Below are 20,437 nucleotides of genomic sequence, written 5' to 3'. Positions count from 1 at the left end.
ATTTATATACTTGTTCAGGTTTTCTATTTGCATGACAAATTCACTTTCTGAACTTCGTTTAATTATATTTCATTTAATTATGATACTTTTAAAAAATGATTATTTTAATTTGTATATTTACTAAAATAACTGTACAGTTGTTGGGTTGCAAGTCTCATTTGTAGATGAAGTATGTTAATTTCTTTATGGATCTGGGAGGTCTGTATTTTGAGAGTGCAAAAGGCGGATCATTATATAATCATTATTATTGTTGTTCACTAGTCCCCATGCAGTATTCCAGTATCTTAAACTGACAGCACGAGTCCCAGTGCATCCTCAAGAGTTATAGAATGAGTGTCAAGCTTGGTTGGACGCGCAGGGCGAGATGTGAATGGAGCTTGGAGGAGAGTGGTCCAGGCCCGAGTCAGAGATGTGACGCAAGCAGGGAACAGGACAAGACGCAGCAGCATCCGCCGTCGTCCAGTCATCACTGTACGTTATTTCTACGATCCAGAGCAGAAGGGAGCGCAGATTAAAGGGGGGGTAAAAAAGGTCTGAAATTTGTGGCTTGTTATCAGGTATGTCAATATTTTCCAGTTAACAAGCGCTTCTTCGCGATGTAGACGTTGGCGTTTTACCGTAGAATGACAATGCTTTTGTTTCCATTATCCTGCGCGATAGGAGCGTCCATGTTATGTTGTTGACATAGAGAAAGGACAACGATACATGCTCGACATAAAATACAGTTGTTTCAGAGCGCTGCGATTTGGATTTATAGTATGGTGTAAAATTAAAAGTAAAAGTCTTTAGCGTGGTGACTAATACTGAGCCGTATGTTATATCAGGTAGGCTTCTTTTCCATCCAAATCTGGGCTTATGGGCGTTTCTCTGGTCTGGTTATTCTCTACATTCTTAGTCTATGCTACGTTTACGATAGCTCAGAGTTAAACTGTAATATTCAAATACTAATATATCTTTATCTGCTATTGTGGAAAAAACAGTAGTATGTGTCACGTGTAGTCTAAAACCCTAAGAATTAATGAAAACCCCATTACATGCGCATTTACTTAGATTACACTGAAAATGTTAAACTAAGGATATACTGCTGTTGTTGACGATTAGCTTAACCTATTATTATTATTATTATTGTTATTATTATTATTATTATTATCATTGTTGATGTTTATTATTATTAGTATTATTATTATTATTATTTGTTGTTGTTGTTGTTGTTGTTGGTGGTGGTGGTGGTGGTGGTGGTGGTGGTGGTGGTGGTGGTGGTGTGAAGATGGATCAACCAGGTCTTAGGGCCTGTTATTGTGCCTGTATGATATGACTACGTGAGTGTGAAGTTGCAGGGTGATAGAATACGTAGGCTATTACATATTTTATTCTGTTTCATACAGCATATTCAAAATATAAATATCTATTGTGTACATGTAGTCTTATTATGCATTGCTCAAAGAAATAAGGCAATAAAAATAGAACATTTAGATGGTGTTTTAGACATGTCTGTGTCTGCTGCTGATATTTAAACAACATCGTCATGAAGTTTAAAATGAGTATAGCTTGTATGCCTATAAAGACCCCTTTATTTCTTCATTTTACATCTCTTTTCTATTTCACGTGAAGACTTATTCCAAACATTTTGATTACTGTAGTTGCATAAGTTTATAATTAACGAGTAACTGTTCGTCATTAAAGAAGAAGCAAGAAGCCTAATAAATATTATTGTGCTTGATGTGCGTTTCTGCATTAACCTCCTACAGCACGACTCCACCCCGTTTCATGATGGCCACTGCAATAGTTAAGAAAACCCAGATTAATAAATAGTGTATGCAAGACCATCCTATGGGCACACAGCATGGTCAGTGGTCTGACCCAACCATTACTGATCAAGCAGCTTTCTAAAGGTCACAACCTGACCAATGCTAAATTCTAGAAATATCACAACTTTAATATGCAACTCGCTCTTTGGACGCCATCCCTTTCACATACAAGGCATGAATGTTGCTCACACAAATTTAAACCATTCTGTATACATTGTCTTATGCTACCTTATGCTATTATCTTATGCTACCCCACTAGCTGATGATTTAAACTTCATGTCTAGCCCTGTCTTTGTAAAGCTTTATACATTATTTGGTTCTATTTATTACAGAAGTCTAAAAAAGGATCTGGCAGATGTGTGTTACATTATGGATAAGTGCACGCATTTTGACTTTAAGCAGAGACTGAACTGGCATCTTAGAAATGCACATAGGAATGGCACAAAGCTGCAAAGTAGCTAAGACACATAAAAAGCTGCCAATCACACCAACATCACTCTTAATAGTTATGTGCATCACTAGGTTGTAAAATGTTACTGAGGGTAATTGTAAACACTGTTTCCTCGTCATAAGTAGAGAATGCACTAGATTAGTAACTCTCTTCCTGTTTCACAAACCACCAAAGCATGCTAAACTTATCACCTGCTCAGGGTGTTAAATCAGCAGACTTTCCACACCTTCCAGCCTCATGTAAATGAAAAAGCCCCAGTGGCTTATGGGAACCCAATTACCAAAAACAAATAAAAATCAGATAATGAAGAGGGGTCAGTACTGACATAAAAATTAAGATCCTCTTGAGGATAAAATAATAATATTGTCAAGGTAAGCAGTCTGTAATTTTGTACATCTTTTCATTTTTCCTATTCACAGCTTCTGACATATGAGCTTGCTGGTGTTGTCTCCTTGAGACATCTTTGGTCTCCTTGAGACACCTTTGGTAGATCTAATGAAAGTGCTGTAATGAAGGTGCTTTTGTTTTTCTGCTTTTGTTTTCAATGTCGGATGAGGGACGGTGTCTGAGGGGGAGGCCTCTACGTGGCGAACTGAATTAGCAGCGACTGTCTCAGCTTTGCTGCCCAACTGAATGCCCGTTTTTTTTCCCCCAGGCCTACAGTCACATACATTACGATGACTAAAGAAGAGAGTGCTGAGGTGGAGGAGACCCAGTCTGTCTCTGAGTACACCAGCCCTGTCCATGAACCTCGCAAGAAACCCATGGTTCACCCATCTGCGCAGGCTCCGCTCCCCAAAGACTACGGTGTGTGCTGGGCCTGATTTTTACCTTTACAGCAATGCTTATCAAAGAAACCTGAAACCTGTTGTACCAGCACATCAAAGTCTTTAAGTCAAAGGAAGCTTTTACATAATCAGCCACTGCTCATTTGAAATACTTATAAATAATCTATTCCAAAAAATAACTCTTTGTCAGTGAAAATCCAGCTGTGTTGAGTATTTCATTCACCCCTGTTTTAGCCTTCACTTTCTTTGATCCGAACGATCCGGCCTGTTTGGAGATCCTAGCGGATCCCCGCACCACCATCCCAGAGCTTTTCGCCATTATCCGGCAGTGGGTCCCGCAGGTGCAACACAAGATTGACATCATCGGTGAAGAGGTGAGACAACAATATGTAGGGTGAAGGTTCTCATCACTGTCTCTGGCGACCTCCAGCCAGTCCCACATATTTACTGTGTTCCAGCTTTCAAAACACCTTGAGCAGGTCATGAAGAACTTGACAGCCCTTGGTTAGTTGGTCAAGGTAAATGAGGAGCTTATAAAGAACAGAACGTTGGTCTGGCTAAGTCGTGACACCTGATTGAGACACTTCTGCAGCAGGTTAGACATTAGGCAATGTGCCCAGATGAAAGGAAATGTTATAAACATTCTGTTTTTTCAAAAACCAAAAACTTAATGTACATAAATTATATATGAATGAAGTGAATACAAATTCTTGTGACATATTCTAGAGGGAATCAAATAGCAATGCATTTTTTGATCAAATGGTTTCAACTTTGATTTCATTTCAGTGTTTACATCCCACTGGTGTGGCACTGGTGCATACTACTAAGCTTACTATTTAGCAGTGTTTTGCTTTTTGCCTTGTCAGTTACATACACCGTTGCCTCGAATTGATTTTTGTATTAAACGGAACTAAAGGCCGATGGCATTCACCTGCGCAATAGTCGAACGCTAGCTCTAGTATGATGAATAAAAAATGGAAGCCATCTTGACACACTAAAACAACTAAAGCCTGCTTGTGTGTTTGCTCACTAACTGAGAAGGTCTGTGGCCTTTCTGGCTACTGGCTTAATCTTTGAAAGGTCCCTCTGTGCAAAGCCAATTCGTTTGTTATCAAATGCCTTCATGGCAACACAAGGAGAGATGTATTGATTTTGTGCACAGCTACAATGTGCTGTTGGGTGGAATCAGGTTTCCGGTGCTGTGCAGAATGTGGTTTGTAGTGTCATGTGGCACAGTCCTGGCAGTCTCTTACAGGTGTGTGTTGTGTTTAGTATGTTATAATCACAGAAAATAATGACATGCTCGATAAATAGCCAAAACAGTGAGAATGAGGTGTTCTATTGACAGACACATGAGGAAATGTGAGTTTAGTTTATGCAACATTGGGGCCTTTCTTTGAAAAATTACATTTGACATAATTATCTGTTTCCTTAATGGGTTTAAAGGGTTCAGTGATTTACCTTCACAAGGCCTGGGAATTTTTCTCAAGTTTTACAATGGCCTTCAGAATAACAAATTATGTCCTTTGAAGTCTTAATCTTCAGTGTAATGCATAAATGTCAGACGATTCATCGCTCAGTGTTTGGAAGGGTATAATTCTGTGGACCAGTTTCCTAGCTATAGATTGAAATATATCGAATTAATTTGTGTACAGTATTCCCCATTGAAGATTATTAGATAACTGGCCCAGATTGCTGGATTGTTATTCTCACTTTGTCAATTTGAGGAGAGATGGATGGTAGCCAATTTAAGCTGTTTGCCAGGTGTCTGGTGACCGACCAGTTAGTGCTGATCTGTAAGAACATTCAGTTTTTCCATGACAGTAAGTGGGCAGTGGTTTGAGATTCCCTCCCAGTCTAGGAGCTGAGCATGTAGCTAGTATGGATTGGCAAATAATGTTTTTTTTTTTTGTTTTAGATATCATTTTACAGCTCAAATCTCTTCTTATTGGTCTCTCTCTCTCTCTCTCTCTTTCTCTCTCTCTCTCTCTCTCTCTCTCTCTCCGAAACACAAGGATGTGGCTACGGTTTTCTCTGAAAACTGGCATGTGGCTACGGACTTGTCCTGGTGTTGTTGCTGTGTATCATTGGCTGCAGGGATTGATATCTTGGAGGATACACTTCCTCCATTAAATATTTTTCTTTGTCAAGTCTGTGAGGGAAGCAAGTGTCTCTACTTTCTGTAGTCTCAGTAAGACTCAAAAGCAAAATGATTCACTCTTTATCTGGTAATCAAGTTTATCAAACTGTACATTGCACTATATTATTCCTTGTTTGATAAATTTTTTTATTTATAATTAGATACTCTTTTTCTGAACCAGTGCCTTATGATCTTCCAAGATATTCTGCTAGTGACCAAAGACCACAAAAACATACAAAATGGCTGCCTTTTCTCAGTGGAAGTCTCTAAGAGGTTGATGGAAAGTGGAGTGGGAAATGATACGGTAGAGCGAATGACTCAGCAAAACTGCGTTCCCCTTTCATCCATCAATAAACAACTGACAGCAGGGCAGAGATTATGAAGGAAATAGGGAGGTCCTGACCGCCCGCCCACCCCTCAATATATCATAGTAAACATAAAGTAATTTTAAATAATAAATTACTTATTACTGTAAATTCACTTTTATGTTTTAAAAGATTGCATTCTCCCTCATATGACTCACAGTGGTTTGGTCCACTGCCATCACCCAATCCCCAACAAACATTATCCCTCAGTACAGGTGTCTTTGGACAAAGGAAGTTAGTCAGTAATGGCTGACCTCCAGTAAGCAGCTACTTTGCAAAGGTTAAGTTAAAACAAAGGGCGTGCCAGACATTATTTTTTACCCACAGAATAAAATGCTTTCATAACTGTAACCAGGCTGTTCAATTCTGTTCACTCTATTGCATCATTGATGAATCTAGTGTATCAATCCAGCTGCCATTTTGGTACAGAGAAGCCACTTATCTTTTAATTACCTATGACTAGGTAGGCATGGATCCTCGGTTAAAATATTCGTAATGCACAGAATATTCATCAGTAACATCTGAATTGCACTTTGGAGGCCTATAGATTGCTAGTAATATTTTTGGCATTTCTGTCAGAATTGCACAGATATACTCAAATGATGCAAAGTTACCAATTGAATACTGCTTGCATTTGGAAGGAACTATTAAATAGATTAATAAACCACTTTTCCTTTCAAGAGACATTTATAAAGTTGAAATTTAGTGGTCCTGACTCAATTAACACTTGCAGTATTAGCAGTATATTAGTTTACTAGCAGTATATTCATTTAACCGTGTTTCAGATAAAAGCTTAAAATCAAATGTGTTATAATTAGTTATTAATTAAATATTAATTAAGAGATTTGTTTGTGAGAGGTGTAATATTAAGAAGAGCTAACTTAATACCCTTCATGCTTTTCACCAAACTCTGCGACTAACATCTTACATAATGCAGATTTGTCACATTTCTTTTGAAAGAATATCAGTGTGGCACACTGAGGTTGAAGTGTCCTATTACAGCGGATGCTGGTGAGCGAGGATCCTGTTGGCCATGTGGTAGAGTGCTTGGGGCACCACAGGCGGTGGAGGAGCTTAGATGTCTTAGAGGAGAGTCTGAGGGATGGAGGTAGGGACGGGGCAGTAGATGAGGGGTGGTGTGGAGGGAATGTGACGCTTCTCAGAGGAACGTCTGAGGGATGGAGGTAGGGACGGGGCAGTAGGAGTGCAGAAGGAGGACTCGGCAGGTTTGTCACTGGACCTGAGGGCTGATACCAACTTCTGATACCCACTTCACCGCTGCTGGGAAGTTCAGCTGGGCTGAATGGGGCGTGGAGATGGAGGACATTATAGAGACCTCACATGACTGTGGTGTTTCCGGAAGCGAATAAGTTCTATCACCGTTGTGGCTCTCATCCAAGGTCTGCAACTCCCCTACGGTGGGGAGAGACTGAAGCTCTAGAGTGATGATAAATCTGCCAGTGAAAGGAAGCCCTTGGCTGCATATGCCAGTTTGTGGTCGTTGGTGGTGCTAGATAGATTGTGCAAAGAGGATTAAGTTCTCTAAAGACTTGCCGGTACTCTTGTTATCTGTCTCACCTAAACAAGACAGGTTGAAGTCGTCAAGAAAGTTCAGGTTGTTGGGCCTGCAGCTCTTAGGTGTTAAATCTTCTTCTCCATGCAGGCAGAGGACCACTGATAAATGTTTGGTCTCCACGTTTTCTAATTGTGCCGAAGAGGTTATTAAAGTCCCTTTTTAAGAACTCAGACTCCTGCTTTCGTGTGTCATTCTTGCTGACATACAAAATAAGCCATTTCACTGTAGTGTGATCAGCAAGTATTGTTGGCAGTTAACTCAGAAACTGTTATGCCTGGCTCAGAGTGTACCACGGGTTTCTGATATGTCACGCCATTGAAAGAGCCATCACGTTACGAGGGTGTCTGCTGTGTCCAGTGTCTCTCTGCTTCTGCTGGAGTGCTCAGGCCGGTGGGCTTTTACTGGGTTTTCTTTGAGCCTTTTGCAGTGGTTCAGATATGTTCTGTAAATAAAATTATCTTATATTGTGCTGAGGTGCTTTAGCTTGTATTAATATTTAAAATATTGGTACCCTTGAGTTATTTGCTTATCAATAATCATATATGTTTAATATATTCCCTGCCAAGCCGTTCCCTTCCAGATGCACTAGCATGTCCTCTTGTCTTTCAGATCTTAAAGCGTGGTTGCCATGTTAATGATCGTGATGGGCTGACAGACATGACACTCCTGCACTACAGCTGCAAGGCAGGAGCACATGGAGTGGGTGAGTGACTGGCCTCCTTCTCTTTACCCTGTACGCAGCGGTTCATGGTCAATCCAAACTGTTTATATATCTGTGTGTTTGTAATGTGGAATATAAGCTTGAAGTGCAGACAGTAGCTATTGTACTGCATACTGTACTGGAGCTGCATGCTGTGTTATTCTGTGACACTTCTACCGTTCTACTGTCTTTAATGGCCTGGAATATTATGACTACATATAATATACATGCCATCATATTTTCCTAATGCAAAAAGGAACTGAAGCAATGACGGTGGAAAACCATCATACAGGCTAATATGGCATCACTCTGGGGTTGATGGCTGCTTGTGTGTCCACTGCCAGGAGACCCTGAGGCAGCGCTGAGACTGACCACGCAGCTGCTTGGCCTGGGCGCAGACGTGAGTCTCCGCAGCCGTTGGACCAACATGAACGCACTGCATTACGCGGCTTACTTTGACGTGCCAGAACTCATCCGGGTTCTGCTCAAAGCTTCTAAGCCCAGAGGTGAGGACGCACACACACACACACACACACACACACACAGACACAGAAGTGGAGAGAGTCAATTTGAGTTATTCTTACTAATTCAGTGTGGAACCTGTCCAGGAGTTTTATTAGACTTGGCTTTGCTGTGGTACATTCTCAGAAATGATTAAACTCAAACTCCATGACTCACATTTTTTTGCGCCTTACAAATTGTCTCTCTCTCTCACACACACACACACAAACACACACACACGTCCCATTTCATTAACCCTGCATTGATCACTCTCCAACAGGCTTCAGAAAACTAGCCGTTGGTTTGCTACCTTGGGCCGTGCTTATTTCACAGTGCAAAAACAATAGAATCAGGCTCTCATAGTCTGAATATAAACACAGCAAATATCACACTTCATTTAAAAGATGATAATGATGCAGGTGTAACGAAACAAGGGGGCGGGTGTGACGCAAATGCAGGTTCTTGTGCAATTTATTAAATAAAACAGAAATTGAACCAAACAAAAGGAAACTACTAAGTAAACAGGAAGATACAGTGGGGAAAATAAGTATTTAGTCAGTCACCAATTGTGCAAGTTCTCCCACTTAAAAAGATGAGAGAGGCCTGTAATTGACATCATAGGTAGACCTCAACTATGAGAGACAAAATGTGAAAAAAAATTTGAGAAAATCATTTTGTCTGACTTTTAAAGAATTTATTTGCAAATAATGGTGGAAAATAAGTATTTGGTCAATAACAAAAGCTCATCTCAATACTTTGTTGTATATCCTCTGTTGGCAATGACAGAGGTCAAACGTTTTCTGTAAGTCTTCACAAGGTTGGCACACACTGTTGCTGGTATGTTGGCCCATTCCTCCATGCAGATCTCCTCACATTTCATCTTCATTGCCCTTGCTGATGGAAGAAGGTTTGCACCCAAAATCTCACAATACATGGCCCCATTCATTCTTTCATGTACACGGACCAGTCGTCCTGGTCCCTTTGCAGAGAAACAGCCCCAAAGCATGATGTTGCCACCCCCATGCTTGACAGTTGGTATGGTGTTCTTTGGATGCAACTCAGCATTCACTGTCCTCCAAACACGACGAGTTGTGTTTTTACCAAATAGTTCTACTTTGGTTTCATCTGACCATATGACATTCTCCCAATACTCTTCTGGAACATCCAAATGCTCTCTAGCAAACTTCAGACGTGCCTGGCTTAAGCAGGGGGACATGTCTGGCACTGCAAGATCTGAGTCCCTGGCGTCGTAGTGTGTTGCTGATGGTAGCCTTTGTAACATTGGTCCCAGCTTTCTGCAGGTCATTCACTAGATCCTCCCTTGTGGTTCTGGGATTTTTCCTCACCGTTCTTGTGATCATTTTGACCACGGGCTCCACGGGCTGAGATCTTGTGTGGAGCCCCAGATCGAGGGAGATTAGTAGTGGTCTTGTAGGTCTTCCATTTTCTGATTATTGCTCCCACAGTAGATTTCTTCACACCAAGCTGCTTGCCTATTGCAGATTCAGTCTTCCCAGCCTACAATTCGGTTTCTGGTGTCCTCCGACAGCTCTTTCGTCTTCACCATAGTGGAGTTTGGAGTGTGACTGTTTGAGGTTGTGGGCAGGTGTCTTTTATACTGTTAACGACTTCAAATAGGTGCCATTAATACAGGTAATGAGTGGGGGAAAGAGGAGCCTCTTAAAAAAGAAGTTACAGGTCTGTGACAGCCAGAAATCTTGCTTGTTTGTAGGTGACCAAATACTTATTTTCCACCATTATTTGCAAATAAATTCTTTAAAAGTCAGACAAAATGATTTTCTCAATTTTATTTCACATTTTGTCTCTCATAGTTGAGGTCTACCTATGATGTCAATTACAGGCCTCTCTCATCTTTTTAAGTGGGAGAACTTGCACAATTGGTGACTGACTAAATACTTATTTTCCCCACCGTACATTAGAGAAAACATACAAAGAACAACACGACTAACAGAACTACCAAGTAAAGAAGCAAAGTAAGACTTGAAGACCATCCACAACTAACCAGTACAACACCAGAACATGAGCTAACTAGACACAGGAACTACATGGAGACAATGTAAACACTTATGGCGCATTTCCACTAGGGCCTGCTTGGCGCGGTACGGTTCGATACGGGTCGATTCGCAACGGAACGGTACGGTCGCGTTGTGTTTTCATTACAATGGTAAACCACCCCAATGTGGGTGGAGTCGCTGTTGGCGCGCGGGTTGTAGTATCGTGACATCATTTGTATGCGACCACAACACCGGTCGATGCCCCTTAACACATAGCATTATTGTATCTTATTTATCTTTATCTTCATTATTGTATGTGGTTGCTCTAATTATTGATAATAATTTGGTATTACTCAAACAGGCTGAACACACCCTGCATAAAAAGCATCAGTCATACAATCAAATGAAATCAAACTTTATTATGAAATATAGATATTTAAAGTACAACATATGTAAATAATATAGTTATAGTTAAAAAAAGTGCAAAAAGCAAATATATACGTATAGCTTTATATGAAATAAATATTTATAGTACTACAAGCAACATTTTGTGTGCTTTTACTGGCGTCTGTCTCGCATGGTGTTCACAAGTTCGCCAAGCACCCCGAGGAAAGCCCGGTTGAAGGAAACATTTTCCGCCAACTCCGCTCGCCTCGTCAGTGGAAGGGGAATCTTGAACGTAAAAAATAACAAATATTAAACACAAGCATTCCCGTGAAAGCAACAACAATATAGCGTAACTGCACAAAATGTGTAGCACATCATCGCTGCTCGTGCTGTGTTTATGGCTACAGCTAACTAGCAACTAGCAAGGCTAAGAGCTAGCTATTGTACAGTAGTGACTGTGGTGGTAACATTAACTACAAACACAGCTCTAAATTCCTGCGTTTACAATAGATGCGTTCATATTACGTTCATATTACATCTTTTACGAGCCTAGTAGTAAAACTGTGAAATCACAATACACTCACCATTCTCCGTGGCCTCCAGCACCGACATTGTCCAGCGCGTTTTCTCTTCCGTTACTGGCTGGCCGGTGACCGTATATGACATCCATTTGCTGGAACCATTTCCAGTCTTTGCAGTTTGCTCCGCTGCGTCCGTTATGGTCCTTCACCGCCCGGTAATCGCTTTAAGCTTTTTTAGCTTGGACCGACCGGCACTGCTGAATGGACCGCTGGTAGCCATGAGTGGCCATTAGCGCAGAAACCTCGCTAAAAACCTTTACATTTCTAGTGGCCCCGTCCAGTTCGCCCTGGATTTTTTGATCGCTGATTATTAACAGAAAGGTTTGTACCTCGGCGTTTGACCAGGGAACAGACTTCGCTCCTTGGGTTTTAAAAATGGCTGAGGAGTCCATAGCATAGCGGAGGAGTCGCTCTCCTGACGCAACCTGTGACAACACTCCCTGGCCAATCAGTGTCATGCTGTTCCTCCACGTCACAGAACTGTACCGCTTCGGAACGGTTAGAACCTCGAGCGAGCAGGTACGAAAATAGTACCCGAAAGTACCGGCTAACCGGGCCCTGGTACTAATGGAAACACTCACAAACCGTCGCGAATCGAACCGTACCGCGCCAAGCAGGCCCTAGTGGAAATGCGCCATTAGGGTAATGGATGCGGGGGGGAACTATGAGACTAAACAGGAATATTTTAAGCGGCGGACAGGGAACACAAAATGAATCACACAAAACCCAAAGCATGAAACACCGAACTTAATGTATGGACCAGGATTAGGAGACAGGTAAACACGCATAACGGAGAACTACAAAGGAAATTTGTATGTAAACGACTCAGAAATACACAATGACCGACAACGGTGGGTAGAACAGAAGGGTATAAATACACTGAAACAGGGGAGAGAAACAAGACACAGGTGGAAACGCTGAGGACAGGGGTGTGACAGACAGAAGGGAAACCATGGAAACAAGAAAACAAGGCGGGGCTAGGGCAGACTGGGAAGGAGGGCGGAGCTGGACGTAACAGCAGGTAGTGAGAATTTCAACCTGCAAGTCTATCATTACAATTACCGTGAATGTAGCAATAAACAAATACTGGTATCGTAGCTCATTTATATGGAAGGTTCATTGTGTTAATGTCAGTGACCTTATGTTCATTCAGATTGGCGCAGGAGGTTAGATGAAAAGTTTAATCCAAAAAACAAAACACTACAAAATGAGTCAGGTCTGTTTCAAAAAAGTTTACAAAATTTTACAAAAAAGTTCAACATGCAAAATATGAAATACTTAATTATGTGCATTCAAAACATTTGCTGATAATTTGCAGATTTTGCTGCAATAGGGAATGTTTATTTAACATGTTTAAAAGACTAAGGTGCAAAGTTTGAGATGGTGAGAGTATCACGTAATATGACTTAAAAGTGGGACTTCAACATCATGAAGAACGTTTCAGTTCCATCTCATGTGTCCATCTTTATGTGGCACCCCAAAAATTGGCTTCATAGTGTTGAGCTTTACATCTCTGAGCCTGTCCAGGAAGTGAAGCATCCAGTTTGTTCCTATTGATTCTTGATCAGCAGGAAATGGTGTGTGTGCTAAGAGGCCTGTTTATAAACTCTGCACAGTGCTCAACTCCACCTGCAGCGACTTCTACCATGGCACTGCCCTTCACATTGCCGCCTCCAACCTTTGCCTGGGAGCTGTCAAATGCCTTCTGGAGCATGGAGCCAACCCCAGTGTCCGGGTATGACCCAGAAGCTAGTTCACAGCTGTAGATCTTATTCGTCCCTTATCCATGTATGCACGGTTCACTGCACCAATCCTTTCCTGCTGCTTCTCCCCCAGAATGATAAGGGCCAGGGCCCGGCCGACGTGGTCCCCGACCCCATGGACATGAGTCTGGACAAGGCCGAGGCAGCCATGGTGGCCAAGGAACTCAAGCAGATACTGCTGGACGCCGTTCCCCTCAGCTGCAACCTGCCCCGGGTCACCCTGCCCAACTACGACAACATCCCCGGCAACCTCATGCTCTCCTCGCTTGGGCTGAAGCTGGGCGATCGCGTCGTGCTCGACGACATGAAGGTGGGTGACGGGGGAGCGCTTAGCACTGATGGTTTAGTGATGGAGCAGGACATGGAAGTGGAGCAGTGAGCAGGAAGCAGGAATACCAGCGTTGTAGGGACACAACGTGCTGCTTCATTCTCCGTGTGGTTTTTGCCGTGTTTGTGTAACGATTTTTACATCCATTCCAAAATAGGAGCATCGTGGGGCAAACCAAAAATCCATTGGTGTCCATTGAATACACTCCAAAAGCTACTTTATGAAGAATGTTTTATTTTACTATAGAAATTGGAGCATTGTGTTCAAAAGTGTCCTTTCTCGCATTATGCATACATAACATATAACCTCAGGAAATTTGATTTCATGCAGCTCAGATAAACAGAGGTAACTCTACCAGGGTGTTCTTATATATTGTTTACATGTTGTCGACACGCATTGTGAACAGCTGTATGTATTATTAATTTAGTATATTTTTAAAAACTATGATGACTTAAGAGATGGTGAGTGTATCACATAATATGCCTTGCTTCCAAGTTAAAAGCTCCAATGTCATTAAGAACATTCTAAGTCCAATCAAATGTATGCATCTTTATGTAGTCTATCTTTCTTCATCAGACGGGCACCCTGCGTTTCTGTGGCACCACCGAGTTTGCCAGTGGCCAGTGGGTGGGCATTGAGCTGGATGAGCCCGTGGGCAAGAATGATGGGAGCGTGGGTGGAGTCCGCTACTTCATCTGCCCGCCCAAACTAGGTACGCATCACAATGTGTGCTGTATATGTTCACGACGCAGACTGAGTACGCATCACAATGTGTTTTGTGCAGGTTCACAATACAGACTGAGTATGCATCACAATGTGTGCTGTATATATTCACAATACAGACTGGGTACGCATCACAATGTGTTTTGTGCAGGTTCACAATACAGACTGAGTATGCATCACAATGTGTGCTGTATATATTCACAATACAGACTGGGTACGCATCACAATGTGTGCTGCATGTACTCACAATACAGACTGGGTACGCAAACACATTGTGCACATTGTGCAGGTTCACAATGCAGACTGTGTATATATATTCACAATACAGACACAATACAGACATCACAATGTGTGCTGTATACATTCACAATATAGACTGGGTAAGTTTCACCACAAGTGTGGTGCTGTGCAGGTTCACAAGACAGATGTCTCACATTTTTAGTAAATGCTATTTGTGGTTTTGTTATTCACTCTGCTGTTTTCTTTTCAGGGATTTTTGCCCCAGTGTCTAAGATCACCAAAGCTGTGGATCAAACCTCCTCAGTCACCTCCACACCCAAAACTCCTCGCATGGACTTTTCTCGTGTCACTGGCAAAATCAAGAAAGAGAAGAAGGAAAAGGATCGTGAGAAAAGTGAGTAACAAATCCACTTTCTGTCAGTGTGTGCCCCTACCAATATTTGATATTTCTTGCAATATATTCCTGTATGTAAGATGTTAAACTTAAGATCTATTAGATCGTTTAACTGACATTAAACATTAGATATGTTAAACACAAACATTAGATGTGTTAAACACATTTAATACTTCCATTTTTCAAAATCTGTTAGCTATGAGGAAAAAGTCTCTGTCAGTGGGCAGTCTGGATCCTGAGGGAGTGAAAGTTGATGTGGGAGACCAGGTTCTGGTGGCCGGACAGAAGCAGGGAATTGTGCGCTTCTATGGGAAAACAGACTTTGCACCAGGTATGTTTATTGGAAGAACACATCTCAAGAAATCAGGCAAAAGAATAACTACTGTTGTTCCTTTAATTAAAAAATGAAACATGCTTACTTAAAGGCCCAATCAACAGAAAGTGTTGTTCAGGTATATTTTTGAAATACTAGCTATATTTGTAAAAATGTTTGCAGGTGCATTTACAACATTTGCGCAATGGTCTAAAACCAGGTCACTCATGAAAGAGGTCACCAAAGGTCACACCAGACAAAGAGCATAAGACAGCTGATTACTGAGTGCAATGGTTGTGCCAAAAAATATAAACGTTTAGGTGCAGTGGTACCACCATCTGTGGCTGGGAGGTGCATTCACAAGAGCATGTTGATCACCATGTCTGTGGGGTTGGTGGGGGTGGGGTCTGTGCAGGCTACTGGTTCGGAGTGGAACTGGAACAGCCCACTGGGAAGCATGATGGTTCCGTGTTCGGGGTCCGTTACTTCACCTGCCTCCCCAAATACGGGGTGTTTGCCCCACCGTCCCGTGTTCAGAGGTAACACCTTGACCAAAAAGGCTTGTAATGTGATTACACAGCAGCCAATGTCATCCCAGTTCACAGCTTTCAGAGGCAAAATTGGTTTTATGAATATTCACATAGGTTTTATATATATAGATGATCTAAGTTCACTGTTGATATATAAAAGGCCTTAACAACCAAACACGATATCCAGATGAAGCATGTGGCGATCGTTGGGATATTTTTTGATCTGCAGGATTGGAGGCCCTAAGGATCCCCAGGGTGAAGGGACACTGGTGAAGAAAGTTCACCAGGTGACTAGTAAGTATAAGGACCATGTTCATTTCCTGCTGACCATTAACCAGGTCTGTGCTCACAGCTCACATGTCTCTGATTAGCATATTTAAAGGTGCAGCATGTTATATGTAGTGTAGTTGTTATTGGCGCACATCTCACCAGCTTCACATGCCATTTGCTTTAGAACATGAATCATGCATGTTAAAAGTACAGATCGGATTTTAAATATTTAGTGCCCTCAACACCACTGTTGGGTAAATTATAAAACAGATTTTACTTTTATGTAATTTTCCTCATTGGCTTGAGCCATCAGATTACACCATTAGATTAGCCATCAGAAATATTCATCTAAAATGTATTTAGTAGACTTCTGGCTGTATCTGTTATTTCAGCAACTTCAGCAACTTCTTTGTCTTTGTGATAATGGGGAAATTCTGATTTTATCTTGTATTATTCTTCAGTGTCTCAGCCAAAGCGGACCTTCAACGCTGTGAGGTCTCCGAAAGACATTACGTCTGAGAGCTCCATATCCAGGTATGTTTGGCATGTATGTTTCCATGTACACCTCAGAGCAAAATCTCGTGCCTGTGCCCTGTGACCTGTGCCCTGTGACCTGTGACCTGTGTGTTTGTTTCAGCAGGTTGCTCTTCTGTTGCTGGTTCCCCTGGATGCTCCGTGCGGAAATGCAATCCTAAACACACTATCCCTCTATTTCTCCTCCTCTCTCTCTCTCTCTCTCTCTCTCTCTCTCTCTCTCTATTTTTATCCCTCAAATGGCAAACATTCCCCATTCTCACTGTCCATCCATCATTGATATGTGCTTTTTTTCTGAGAGTCACACAGACTGGCCAAGGCACCACTGTGCGATTGCCCAACTACCCCGTTGACTGCAGATCAATAGCAAAAAACTAGTGCCTTGCAATTATTGTCCTGCATTCCGTTTGTTAACCAAAAAAACAAACAGTGTTTCTGGAATTCTGCATTAGGGAAAAATGACCCTAACAAAAGTGAACCATTAGCATGGAACATTTTTAGTTAGATAACATTTACATGGTTGTAAAAAAAAAAAAACAACCAAAAAAAAAAACTATTGCCCTAAGATGTATCCTAAAACATTCCGTTAAATGTTCTTGTGGGCTTGGCCTGTGTGATTTTGTTTTAGAAAAACACCTTTTCTGAGTTTAGTCAAAATATATAGTGACCTCTGCTGGCGTGTGCACTCTATCTTAATGTCAGTATTGAGTGGGAAACTAAGCTTTCAAATGCCTTTTTCATTAGTTATCTCACAACATGCTTATATGTAGATGGTTAGCATCCATCTCAAATACACTGTCAAATACCCTCACACCTTCTCCTACCATTACATGATATCATCGTAAAAATAAATGCAAAATACATGTAGCCTGAAATTATTGTGAGCTGCCAGGGAGACAGTAAAAAAAAACAATACAGGGTTTATTGTTTATGTTCTAATTGCTGTTCTGAATGCCAGTGTTGCTTAAAGTTGTAACGGCATCCCCTCTGCATGACAAGGTGCAGGCATGTGCATATTAATAGTGTGTACATGTATATGTGCATACTGATAGTGTGTACATGTATATGGGCATACTGTGTGAAATCCTACATCTCCTGCCATCTGCTAATGAGTAATTCTCCTTTGCATCAAAAGTCTGAAGATGAGGTTAGTTTTATAATCTCATGAGATTATATGCCATTACTCACATAGACTAAGGCAGGACACCTTTAGCATCGCCTTCAGCCTCATCATAGGAGACATAAATTCTAATCAATGTCATCAAATCTATCACCCCATTCTGCATTGTGGTTTAGTTGGTGCAATTCGCTGTAACATTGAAACAAATTACAAAATAAACTCTTTTACTAGATTTATAGAGTAAACAAATTTAAGAGAATAATTTTACCCATAACTGAAGCAGGTTACCCAACAATACTCAATATTATCTATAGGTCAGTGACTGATGTACTCACCTTTCAGCCCTTCTCTTCCTATATCTCATTTCAATTTTTATTCATTTATTCAAATTTGTGACTTTTACTTCAGCACACCTCTAATAGTCAAAATGTACGTGATTTATATATGTGTTAACAAGTGTTTGAGTAAAAACAGCAATATCTAATCTATGTTGACTTGCTATGTGATTATGGGTGTTACTTGTGTATACTTAAGCACAGCATGAGTGAGAGAAGTTCCAGTCACTCTCTGCCCTTAAGTAATTAAACTGCTTTGGAGTCATTCTCTTAACAACACCTTTTTATCACAAACAGCATTTTAGAAATTGGGACTGATCCCAGGTCAGCAGCTATGGGCTGAACATGAGGAAAGTAAAATAATGAGAATAATAATATCTGGCATCGCTTGTGCACTTCAATACCCCGATGATCAGCACTGCAGAACTGCAAAAATAAAAGATAAAAATTAAAAAGCAATGAATGCAAGAATGAAGATGTACTGCTTAACAAATCTATACGGTTTTGTTTTTCAGTCAGCTAATTATATGTGTACTTAAAATTTGTGTAGTACTGCGTTCATTGCCTCGTAGTGGTCTGAGACTAGTAAAAGGCATTTAAGATTGAGTGCATAATTTAACAGTAAATCCAGTAGTATTCATAATCATTGAATTTAGTGGGATCTGGCCATTTTTGTAACAAGTATATTGTTTTACAGTGACTTTTTAAGACACTCACATTTCATCAAAACTCCACTACTCAAAATCTCTTATTTCTTATGAACTCCATTTCTAAAGACACTTCATTTCACAGCAAAATAGTGTGTGAGATATCAAACTGTAAATTACAGAGTGTATGAATTATCTCTCACTGAATGTCTAATTCTCTATACTTCCCTCTCAGTATCATATATTTAAAATGGCATTTTAAGTAGTTAATCTACATTCTCTTGATCTACAGTTGTGTAGCTTACTTAGTATGATTAATTTGTAAACATGTCTCCGTCGAAAAAGATCTATTTTAATAATTTCAATATGTAATTTTTAATGTGCATCGGTGGAACAACCTGGTGACAGTATCCATGTTTGTGTATTCATGTAAACTATAAGGAAAGATTTGTGAAGATTGTAATGCTGGTTCAGTTCTGGTTTAGCTAACTAGGCTACTGCATGCTGTCTTTATAAATTTGTGCTCCTCTTTTTCCTGCAGTGTGTTAGCATGTTAATTCCCATCAACAACTTAAGTGAGAATTCTCCTCTATGGACATACCAATAATAAACACTTGGTGTTTCGTATAAAGTATCCCTGTCATTTTTGTGAGAAAGAATGACGTAACTTTCCGAATTTCATATTGATTGCTTAATGAGGACAGAAGAGGACGGAAATTGAATCTTGAATCTTTATTTAAAGTTGGTAAAAAACAAAACTGTGGTCTACAGGTGGTGTCAGCTGGGCTCTATGAAGAATAAGGCCCCACCGCAGCGCTCGTGCCCTTCTGCCTTTTACGTCGGGCCCTACGGTTTTTGAACCACACCTACAAGAGAAAAAATTAAAGTATTCAGTTAATATTTAGTGAAATATGGCATTAATGTAAAAATACAACACTGAGTTTAAACAAAATATAGACTGACGGACAGACAATCTCGTCTAACTTACCCGAACTGTCTCTTCGCTAAGGCCGGTGTTTTTGGCGACCTCTGCTCGTGCCTCCGCGCTTGGGTAGTCGGTAATGCCAAAGAGCTGATCCAGTTGTTTCGTCTGGCTCTCCGTGAAAACGGTTCTAATCCGGTTGCGCTGCCTCTGCTGAGTTGTCCGGAAACCGCAGTTTTCTTTGTTGCAGTCTGTGGAAAATCATTAACAATCAAATATACATCAACATACACTTTTTAAATATTATATTATTATTATATTATAAAGAGATTAAACATAGGCCTACCTGGAAAGGCATAAAAGCATTGCTCACTACAGCAACTCATATTTAAGTTTGTTTGATAGTAAGTGACCGGTGCACAACAGTGTGGCGTGTTATAACAAGATGCTCTGTCGTATAATCCTTGACAGTGCGCTTGGAAACTCATCATTGCGTCCGCGCTAGCCTGACCATTCAATCCATTCAGTGGTGCCAGGTTTAGTGTATTAAAATGTCCACTGAGGGACTCCGGAGGTGTTGGAAAGTTCATCGCAGGTGTCCGATTCCTCGTCGTTTCCCCCAGAATATAATCAATAGTGAAGTTGGAGAACTTCAACTCGTCCATGATTCTCCTCTCCGTTATGCGCTGTTCTTGAAAAACAATGTCCTTCCAGCGGTTGTAACCTCTCCTCGGTTGTTCAGGCTCAGTTCTGAACTCGGTCTCAGGTAAGCTTGATATTTATTCTCTTCCTCATTTTAACTTCCATGGTTAGGATTAATAACTCCATTATTGGCCATTTATCACCTCTTTGCTTTCTGTGAAACTATAAAGGTCACTCAAAGGCCCAGTACAAGGCAATTAGCTTTTTACATTAGACTTTAAAGAGCTCGACGCCCTTTGTACATTAAAGCTTTGATTACTTTGATGTGTTTATGTTCAAAGAGAACGCTTTGTTCGTAGCGTAC

General features: G+C 40.9%; 2 protein-coding genes across 3 annotated transcripts; one reads left to right on the top strand and one right to left on the bottom strand.

The window, feature by feature from the left end:
• Positions 1–409: 409 nt before the first annotated feature.
• clip3 (CAP-GLY domain containing linker protein 3) lies at positions 410–16,972 on the top strand. 2 transcript variants are annotated; one of them, XM_076975925.1, is made up of 14 exons: positions 410–557; positions 2,915–3,066; positions 3,282–3,421; positions 7,738–7,831; positions 8,173–8,334; positions 12,929–13,047; positions 13,149–13,385; positions 13,980–14,115; positions 14,617–14,760; positions 14,957–15,091; positions 15,489–15,612; positions 15,833–15,897; positions 16,335–16,407; positions 16,514–16,972. In XM_076975925.1, the coding sequence occupies exons 2-14, from the start codon at positions 2,937–2,939 to the stop codon at positions 16,566–16,568; spliced, it is 1,614 nt and encodes a 537-aa protein (XP_076832040.1). In that variant the 5' UTR covers positions 410–557; positions 2,915–2,936; the 3' UTR covers positions 16,569–16,972. The 2 variants fall into 2 exon arrangements, with proteins under 2 accessions (XP_076832040.1, XP_076832039.1); XM_076975924.1 differs by having other exon boundaries at positions 16,511–16,972.
• A 2,267-nt stretch (positions 16,973–19,239) lies between these two features.
• On the bottom strand, positions 19,240–20,437 carry dharma. Its single transcript, XM_076977170.1, has 3 exons — positions 19,778–20,437; positions 19,498–19,682; positions 19,240–19,375 (listed from the first exon to the last, which is right to left on the bottom strand). The coding sequence occupies exons 1-3, from the start codon at positions 20,094–20,096 to the stop codon at positions 19,298–19,300; spliced, it is 582 nt and encodes a 193-aa protein (XP_076833285.1). The 5' UTR covers positions 20,097–20,437; the 3' UTR covers positions 19,240–19,297.

This window comes from Brachyhypopomus gauderio, chromosome 16, assembly GCF_052324685.1.
Source record: "Brachyhypopomus gauderio isolate BG-103 chromosome 16, BGAUD_0.2, whole genome shotgun sequence".
Taxonomy (NCBI): domain Eukaryota; kingdom Metazoa; phylum Chordata; class Actinopteri; order Gymnotiformes; family Hypopomidae; genus Brachyhypopomus; species Brachyhypopomus gauderio.
Note: the sequence above shows the minus strand (reverse complement) of the source record. Positions and strands in the feature narration are given on the sequence as shown.